A 9328-nucleotide genomic window follows, 5' to 3' on the forward strand; every position below is an offset into this window, starting at 1 on the left:
GTCTCACAAGGTTCGATTGAGGGACAATTGAGGTAATGCCTGTGTAATAGCGTTGTAAAAGTTATTACAATCACTATTAAATAGAACACTGCGTGTGCAAAAAAGACTTTGTTTAAGAAGGTTGTCTTGAAATAGAAGGAAAAAAATCATCTTGCTGATAAAAAGGATCAGAGGAAGGGGCAATAAAACCCCCAGAAAACCTGTGGAAGGAACCCCCACTCCGTGTCCGAGACGTCTCTCATTACCGAGTACAGACGATAGTCTAGAAACGTCTTGCTGAGTCAGTCGAGGGCGGCCACCGTGATCAGGAAGGGTGTGATGAGGAGTCTGCTCAGCTGGGATCATGATCTCCTACCAGAACAGGTAGGCGTCTCACACTTTTTTGGTTTTGTTTTCACAGGCAGTGCCCTCTGGGACTCACCTTAAAAATGAATCCAATTGTTTCGCAGCCTGGATACGGCACGGGGGGTGTGATGAACAGTGACTGGCAAACCGGCGTATTTGACTGCTGCGATGACCTGGGGATTTGTAAGTGCACCTAATTATTCTCCTCCTTGACTCCCAGAATGCAGGTTCCTGACCTAATAAAACGTCTCCTTCTCCTGTCACCGAGCTCCCACTCTATGGCCAACTCGGAAGTCGCAAGCTGCAAGCCAATGGGTGGGTTTGGCCACCAGATGTGTTTTGTTTGTCCTGTACATGATGAACTTGCTTCATGTGGTAATTTAAAAATACCAGGAAACAGGGGCGCCTGGGTGGCTCAGTGGGTTAGGCCTCTGCCTTCGGCCCAGGTCATGATCTCAGGGTTCTGGGGTCGAGCCCCACATCGGGCTCTCTGCTCAGCAGGGAGCCTGCTTCTTCCTCTCTCTCTCTGCCTGCTGCTCTGCCTACTTGTGATCTCTCTCCCTCTGTCAAATAAATAAATAAAATCTTTAAAAAAAAAAATACCAGGAAACACATCAAAAACAGATTTCACACACACAAAAAGATCTGGCTTTCCAATCTAGATTTCCAACTTCTCTCAAAAATTGGAAAATTTGGCAAGATGAGCCTTCATCACACAGGGCAGAGTTCGGCTGCTTCTTAACATGAGCCAATCCCATTAAAAGAGAGTCTCACTCTATAGTTGGCTGTGTTTATTCCCGCTATTGGCTATTCTGTGGGGTTTTTCCGGTCTGTTCCACTCACTTTACCTGCATGACCTTGAGTCGGTGACTCTTGTCGAGATCCTTCGCTGTCTGCCATTTTTCAGCTCTTGGGCTCACTGCACTCTTGATGCTTTGCTCCGTCTTCTGCTTCCCTCTCCCTTCTCTGACGATGCTGCTCCGTGCGCTCCGGCTCTCAAGGCCATTCTTGCCGACTCTTGTCACTGTTCCATTTCAGAAAGCACCACAGGCTTTTAGCTTTACTGACTTCTTCTTTCCCACCACAAAACACACTTTGGAGTGAGAAGACTTTTTTCGGAGCCATCGGGTTGCAGACATTCTCTGTGGGGCTCCTCCTGACCTCAGGCGTGAGGAACAGCCTCCTTTTTCCGTGAGTGGTAGAAGTTCCCAGATCTTTGGCCTTTTGCTTAAAAACAGTCATCAAAGAACCGCTGACTCTCTCATCGCATCTAGGGTACCGCACACCACAACTCCACCCCGGCACTTTTCAAAATAGACTTTCACTCAAAGCGTATCTGAGAAAAGTTTCCTGTTTGTTATCACTCTCTTGAGCCCTTTCTGGGCCTTGCAGAGCATCTCTAAAGCGGAGCTGCACTCAGGTCTGTAAACAGCTGAGAGCAAAATCCAGTCCTTTCTGCGCACGTCCATCCTCCTAACAATGATGGGGTCCTTTTGCCCGAACGACCTTCTAGAATCTATTTCCACTCATTGTCCCTAATGATTTGTTCACTCAGTGTTTTGACCCTCAACACCCCCCCCCCATGGCTTTAGAGGGCTTCTCAGACATCCTGACACCACAGATTTCCTCCCCAGGCGGGACCCGACGTCACAAGGCAGGGAAGAAGGATCATGCGAACGTACTCCGAATGGCAAGGCAGGAGCTTCTGCAGTTAAATTGGACCCAGTACAGTGACTCACGAGTTACCCCCAGATGCCGGACGGAGGCTCCAGAAGCCAGGCAGAAAAAGCCAGATAACAAACACTGCTTTCTCTGGGGCCCATTACAGCCGTCTCTGGTGCCAGCATCTTTTGGAAAGACATGATTTTGTTGCCAGCGAGACGACTCTCACTAACTCCTCTTTGTGGCTTCCCCTTGCACGCAGGCCTCTGCGGCACTTTCTTCCCCCTGTGCCTCTCGTGTCAGATCGCCTCCGACATGGACGAGTGCTGCCTGTGCGGGGCCAGCGTGGCTATGAGGACCTTGTACAGGACGCGCTACGGCATCCCGGTGAGTCCCCGCGCCCTGCCACACGAGCCACACCCGAGGGCTCCCTGCAGGAGGACCGCAGCTGCGCAACTGCCCTCCTCGCCTCCTGGGCTTGACCCTAATCTTTGCTCCACACCCATCCTAAATTTTTTAAATGATGGACGGGGACCGCGCTGCTGTTCATACCAGGGAACGTTTGTAATAAAATCTTATGTTCCCGTAGATGCGTCCCTGAAACGGTGGCTGCAGGTGAGTAGGTGAGGGGTGGAGAGCCTTCACCCTCTCCCCACTTTACTCAGTCAGACCCAGGACCCTGCAGATCTGTAGGCCGGATGACGGTGTGTTAGGAAGCCAGGGGGAGAAATGCGCCTGCGGTAGATCCCTTGCAAGCCAGCACATCTGGCTCATAAGCCAGTGCTCACTCCTTCAACAGAGATGTGTCCTGTGCATGGAACACGCCCAGTACTTTCCAGATGCTAGAGGCACCTCAGTGCATGTGGCTTACATCCTGTTTCTTCTTATTTTTTCAGACCTCTATTTTAACTTAGTTTCAAACTTGAAGAGAAGCTGCAGAAATCATAAATGGGAAAAAAAAGGAGAAAAGATACAAGGAATTCCTGAACACCCTGCACCCACACGCCCCAAATACTGAAATCCTGCCCCTTCCTTTCATTTGCTCTCCTCCACCTCTTTGTCTAGTCTCTTTTCGGGAACATCGACAGGATGACAGACTTGACATCCTATGGCATCTCTATGGCATCACGCGTTTCTTGGTGACAAGGGCCTTCATTTCTGTAACTATAATGCAATGACTGAAATCAGGAATTTAACACGGATATGGTACTATTCGCTAATTTGTGGGTCTTATTTAAACTTTACCAAATAACCCAACAACATTCTGTGGATGAGAAGAAAACCAATCCGAAACCACAAACTCTGTTCAATTGTCATTCCTCTTTAGTCTCCTACAATAGGGAATAGTTTCTCAGTCTTTCCTTGCCTTTTTCCCCCCAAAATGCAGACCATTTATTTTGTAGACTGTCCCTCAATTTGGTGTGTCAAATGTGTCCTCGTGGATATATTTAGGGTTTACACTTTGACAGAACCTCCACAGAACTAATGTAATAGTCACTGTGCTTCTTATCAAGACGCACACGACATCACTGTATCCCATTATGGTTGTTGTTTCCTTTGATTACTTAGTTAAGGTAGTGTCTGCCGTAAGGTTCTCCACCTTCTGGTGAAGTTCTCCACCTAAGGTTGCCATTTTCCCCTTCGTAATGAGTAAGGACCTGGTAGAGAGACGTGAGCACCCTGTTCCTCATAGCCCTTCAGCCACTGGGACTAACGTCCGCTGAAGCTTCTCGCCTGAATCACTGATTACTATGATGGCTGTCCATGGCAGAGCTCACGCTCTAATGGGAGAAGACTGCTACACTGTGACTCAGTAAAAACCTTATAGGATGCTAATAAGTGGCACAGAAAAAAATTAAACAAAGAAGAGGAATAAAGAATGTTGAAGCATTCTAATTTTATTTTATTTTTTTCAGCATTACAAAATTTATTTTTATCCAAGCGAGGTTTATCCCAGGAATGCAAAGATGGCTCAGTATCGGAATACTCTAGTTACAGATTCAAAAAGAAAAACCATTATCATCATTTCAGCTGATGCAGGAAAAACAGTCAACAAAATTCAATGTCCATCCACATTTTTAGAAAGGGAGTTCTAATGTTAAATAGGGCGATGAGGGAAGGCTTTCTTACAAAAGTGAAAGGATGAGAAAGAAGTTACCCATCGGGGGAAGAGCTGGGCAGAAAAAAGAGTATCACCCAAGGCTTTAAAGTAGAGTTTATCTGGAAAGTTCCAGAAACTGGAAAGGGCCAGAGAAGCTGGAATAGAATGAGTGAGAGGGTGGGGGCAGGATCTCATAGAAAAAGATGATATTAGAGCAAGATTTAGAAACTCTAGGGCTTGAGAACCATTGTAAGAACCTGAGCTTTACTCCGAGTGAGCAGGGAAGTCACTGAAAACGGTTTAAACAAACAGGTGATGTGATGGATTCTGTTCCTAGAAATGTAGCCTCTGCCCCACTCACTGCTCCCACTGGACCGGGAGCAAGTTGCTCATCTCCCTAAGCCTCAACCCCCTCATTGATAAATGGTCACACCGATCCTCCCCTTTAATGGCGTAGCAAGAGTCATGGGAGATAATGTACAGAAAGGGCTTAACACAGGACCTGGCAAGTAATACGTGCTCAGTAAACAACAACTTCTCTTTTTGTTCTTTTCTCTGAGAATTGCTCAGCTATTCCTCAGGGAAGAGGTGTGTGCAGGGCCCTGGCCTCATTTCTCCTGCGTGCTTGCTCAGGTCCCTGATGTCGCAGCACTCAAGGCTGCCCTCATTCATGCTAACCCTAACGTAGCACAACACACATGGGCTCTTAACTCTGTGCCTGGACTGGGACTTCCTGAATCGTGTGCAAGGTGTCACGCATGTGCACTTCCGTACATGATGTGATGGTAACGTTCTCAACGCAGCCCAAGACCCCGACACGGTATGTAGGAAGGGGTCCTTAGCTGGATCCTGGAGATGAGGCTTTGGGAACAGCTCGGCATGTTCTCTGATAAATCACGTGGTGGCATCAGTTTTCTCATCTGTCATGAGGAAGTTGTGCAAGGTGATTTCTAGGTCTAGGATTCTAGCTATAGTAGGTTTCCTCAACATACAATGAAGCGGAGTATTTATAGACAGTGTATCTCTATTTCCTCCTTTGAACAGACCTAAAAATAATTCCCAGGACTGGTTTATATCGTTCAGGCTCTCTGCTTTGTTTCCCTTTCATATCTATGCAAATCTTTGTGGGGCTGCGACAGTACACCTCTCTGATCTGCCCCTTCCTTTGTGGATACAGCCAGGAGAGCATACCTTTGCCAGGGCACAACCTGTGCAGGAGAGAAGGAGGAAGAAAAGAGATAACCACTGGTTGTACTACCGTGAGCTGAATATCATGCTGACAGGTAGTTGCTCATGTACTGCCTGCAAACTCTTGTGGTGTGGGAAGTGTTACCTCCTTTTATAGACAGGTTGGCTCTTTGCCCCAAATGCTTACACTGTTAGATGACGATCAAAGCACTGTAGCAACAGGAAAAATTTCTTTTCATGAAAAATAAATCACTCATAGTCTCACCATTTAGAAGCTCCTACGTACACACTGCCACCCCTCACCCCACCCCACGAGCTCACACTATAAATTGGGAATTATATTAAACTCAAACCTTAAGAATATAAGTGCTATCAAATAATGGATTCAAAATTCTTTCAGTCTGTCAGGACACGCAGTAATAAAACCGGGTTATCGGACTAGAACTCCCCGGTTCACTCAGTGCCTCCTGCACCAGAACAGGAATCCCTTCAAGGGCACGTCACCCGGAAGGTCATTGAGGACCCGGTTGGACACTTCCATCGAGAGGGCCCTCAAATCCTTGCAAAGTTCCTCATCCCACGGCTTTCCAAACAAATTCTTCCTCTTCTTTCTTCCTTCCCCCATAATTTGTGTATCTCCCCTTTGCTCCAAACTTCTTCCATTGCAGAACTTGAGAGATGTCAATGAAAACGGCAAGAGGGATACAATGTGGGGCCCCATCTGGCTCTGCTCACAAACTACAGAAAAATTGGTGCATTTTATGACTGGCTTTAAAGGGAAGCCATCTCAGAATTGATGTTAGAGGATGAGGGCTGTAGTCATACCCTGCAGATCAGCTGAAATCGTGTCATATATGGTTAAGGGCACAGGCTTCAGAAAAGAAAGACCAAGGGCCGCTACCAATTTGTTATGTGATCTGAACAAGTCATTTACCTTCAGGTGGGTCATCAGAAAAATGGAGATAATGAAAATCCTCATGCTAAACCAGTAACATAAAATGTACCTTTTAAGGAGTTTTGAAAAGCTATGCGAATGCAAGGACTTGCGTGACTCTATTCATAGCCTATGTGTGGACCCGCTGTTTGTTTTTTATCAGGGATCTATTTGTGGTGATTTCCTATGCCTGGGATGTTTTCCTCTGTGCACCCTTTGTCAGCTCAAGCGAGATATTGGAAAAAGAAAAGCAATGAATGCTTTCTAAAAGGTGCTTGGTAAGTTGTTGGAAATTCTTTGATTTAGTTGTATCAAAACAAACGCTCAATAACATCCTTTATTTCCTTGGTCCACTCTCACAAATACATGAACTATCGCTTACAAAATGGAGGACAAAGGATTTTTAATTGCCAGAGGACACCAACAGTTGGTAGTCAGCATCCATAGGCTGAGAGTGCGAAACCTGGAAGGATAGGAGAGAATTCCGAGGTTCGTTGGGTTGTCTGCCGTGTGACATACCAGTGAACAGGTCCCGTGTCACCCATGCATATCTTCACAAGAGCATGATTTGAGGTAGCTGAGGTGTGCGTGTTACCATTCATTTCCCCAAGTCTAGTTCCTAGGTGTGCTACTACCACACTAACCAGATGAGCTGTTATAGTAAGTGTGACTGTGTAATGTGCCTATTTCTGTGTTCTTGGCAACACCAGAATATTAGTATAAGAATCCCTCCTCCAAAGCTACGGAAAGCTACTTTAGTTTCTATAAATTCAGGGTGGATATTTCACCCAGTTATCCAAAATTCCCAAAGCCCCCACTATGAGGAGAAGTTACTGACGTTTTGGTTTCAGTGTTGTCAGAGTTGGGTAGCTGCTCATTTCCCTGTTTCCCAGCTCCCCTAGTCACATTTTTCATCTTCTGAGCAGCTCTTTCTCTCAAACAGGTGGGTAATAGTTTACGTGTCCTATCTTTTGATCTCTTATTGCCAGTCCCCGTGGAATTCGCAATCAAAGCTTAGTTTTCCCCGGGAATGACTATTATCTATACAATCCTTTCCCACCCAGAGGTCTTTGTGAATGTTTGATCAAAGTGCAACATTCATGAGTGTAAGTTGTCACTGGCCCAATCTCTCTCTTTCCTAGTTATTTCTTTGCCACATACCCCACAAAATGTTGTCTTCTTCACAAACATATTAGTTCGTCTCATGTTGCATTTTTGTATCCTAGCATTTGTCTTCTGACTGTTTCAATGGCTTCCTGGAATGACTAACATGCTTTACTCGGTTGCAGGCAGAGTCATGATAGGGAGTTTTCTTATTATTCTTTTTCCTCCTTATATTCTACCTCCAGAGAATTGGCTGTTGTCTCTCTTTTCAAGCAGTGACATTTGTTAAAAGTCCTATATTAACAACTTGACTCAGAATTTGATGTCTAAGTAGTCCTGAGGGAAGGAGGATGTGACAGTACCGGTACAGTCAATGAAAAAGACTGTTTGGTGCTCTCTGCCTTTTGGATACCCTTACCTTGACGTGGTTGATGATCCATTGACATTTGACAACAGAAGTTGACTCTGGCAATCTACAGAGTGCTCCATTGTTTCCCTCAACCACCTAGCAACAATGCTTGATACCTAGCAGGCACTTAACAAATATTGTGGGAGAATAGATCAGTGCAACGTTCAAGCAAGGAAGCATAATGAGGCCCTAACCTAGGAGACTCGTCTGAATCTTAACTGGTGATTGTGACTCTTTCTAATGGATTATACTGAACCAGGGGCCATGATTTGATATAGATCTCAAAATATGCCAAAACATGGTGGTAGGGGATGGGTGGAACGGAAAGTTTTGATACTTAGAACAAGATAATGTGAAGACAGATGAAACTGATAAATCCTAATTTGTTCATTCATTTACTCTCTCCTTTTTTCTTTTGGTTTCTACAGGTCACATTCCCAATGTGGTGAAAGAAATGCTAGAATCACATACTGCACCTGTTGAGTGCTATCTCACCACACATTTTAGAAACTAATTCAACCAATCATATGGTTTCCAATGGCTTCAAGACACTTTTAATTTCTAGTTTATTTCAAAAGAAATAAATTTCCAGTGCTGTTCTCTAAAATGACTGCTAATAAAAAATTAATATCCTCAACATTTCTTGTGTCTTTATTTTTTTACTTAAATTCCATGAGCCAACATATAGTACATCATCAGCTTCAGATATAGTGTTCAATGACTCATCAGTGTCTTTGGATACAGCTTTATGAAAAACTATAATATAACTTTTAAAAAATGAACCCAAATTTGTCAAAATATTAAAGCTGAATGATGGGTACATGGAGAATCTTTTTTTTTTAATTTTGAAAGGTTTTTTTTTTTTTTGAAGGATGATTGACACATAAAGATGATTCCACTTTTCTATCTTTATATATGTTTGGAAATGTCCAGAATAAAAAGTGTTTTAAATGTTGTCAAGACTTTTCTAATTTTAGACTTTCCCACCACTGGTAGGCAAGGAATCACTCTGGGCATTCCCTCACTCCCAAAAGTGTGGTACTTTGACCTACCTTGGGCCTCCCTTTGGGAGCCAGGATGACCTTTGGCACTCCTTATAGTCCCACTCAAGGCTGAAATAAATCCACTCGAGGAGTACTGGCTGAGCGATGCGGAGTTTACTATAGATTCTATGGACGAAAGAGAGGATTTCTGTCGTAAGCCACACAGCAAGACTTCTAACTGAAATTGGCATTAGACATTTCCATCCTCCCTAAAGCCATCTGCAGCGAGCCAGCCACAGGAGCTCCACATACCTTTCTTTCTCCACTCCCCCTCCTTCCCTGCACCAAGATTAATGTGGCATTTTCAAATATTGAGATATAATTGAGTTATAGGTGTACAATATTATGATACGACCCATGTACATATTGGAAAATGATCACCACAATAAGTTTAACTATCCCTGAACATAGTTATAATTTTTTCTCGTGTTGAGAAGTTTTAAGATTACTCTCTTCCCAACTTTCCGATATATAATACTTTACAATGTATTCTACCATGCTGTACACTACATCCCCATAACATATTTATTTTATAACTGGAA

At 44.3% G+C, this 9328-nt stretch overlaps 1 protein-coding gene across 1 annotated transcript; it reads left to right on the top strand.

The window, feature by feature from the left end:
• Positions 1–405: 405 nt before the first annotated feature.
• Positions 406–8357, top strand: LOC111149108 (placenta-specific gene 8 protein-like). Its single transcript, XM_022506031.1, has 4 exons — positions 406–528; positions 2270–2394; positions 6394–6508; positions 8172–8357. The coding sequence occupies exons 1-3, from the start codon at positions 429–431 to the stop codon at positions 6496–6498; spliced, it is 330 nt and encodes a 109-aa protein (XP_022361739.1). The 5' UTR covers positions 406–428; the 3' UTR covers positions 6499–6508; positions 8172–8357.
• The last annotated feature ends 971 nt before the right edge of the window (positions 8358–9328 follow it).

This window comes from Enhydra lutris, unplaced genomic scaffold, assembly GCF_002288905.1.
Source record: "Enhydra lutris kenyoni isolate GAN:26980312 unplaced genomic scaffold, ASM228890v2 scaffoldscaffold21, whole genome shotgun sequence".
NCBI lineage: Eukaryota > Metazoa > Chordata > Mammalia > Carnivora > Mustelidae > Enhydra > Enhydra lutris.

Excerpts from the sequence above, each read along its gene's own strand:
- LOC111149108 (XM_022506031.1), top strand. The coding sequence starts at position 429 with ATGAATCCAATTGTTTCGCAGCCTGGATACGGCACGGGGGGTGTGATG. Across the intron at positions 529-2,269 it reads CTGCGATGACCTGGGGATTT|GCCTCTGCGGCACTTTCTTC; the intron begins GTAAGTGCACCT and ends CCTTGCACGCAG. Across the intron at positions 2,395-6,393 it reads GGACGCGCTACGGCATCCCG|GGATCTATTTGTGGTGATTT; the intron begins GTGAGTCCCCGC and ends GTTTTTTATCAG.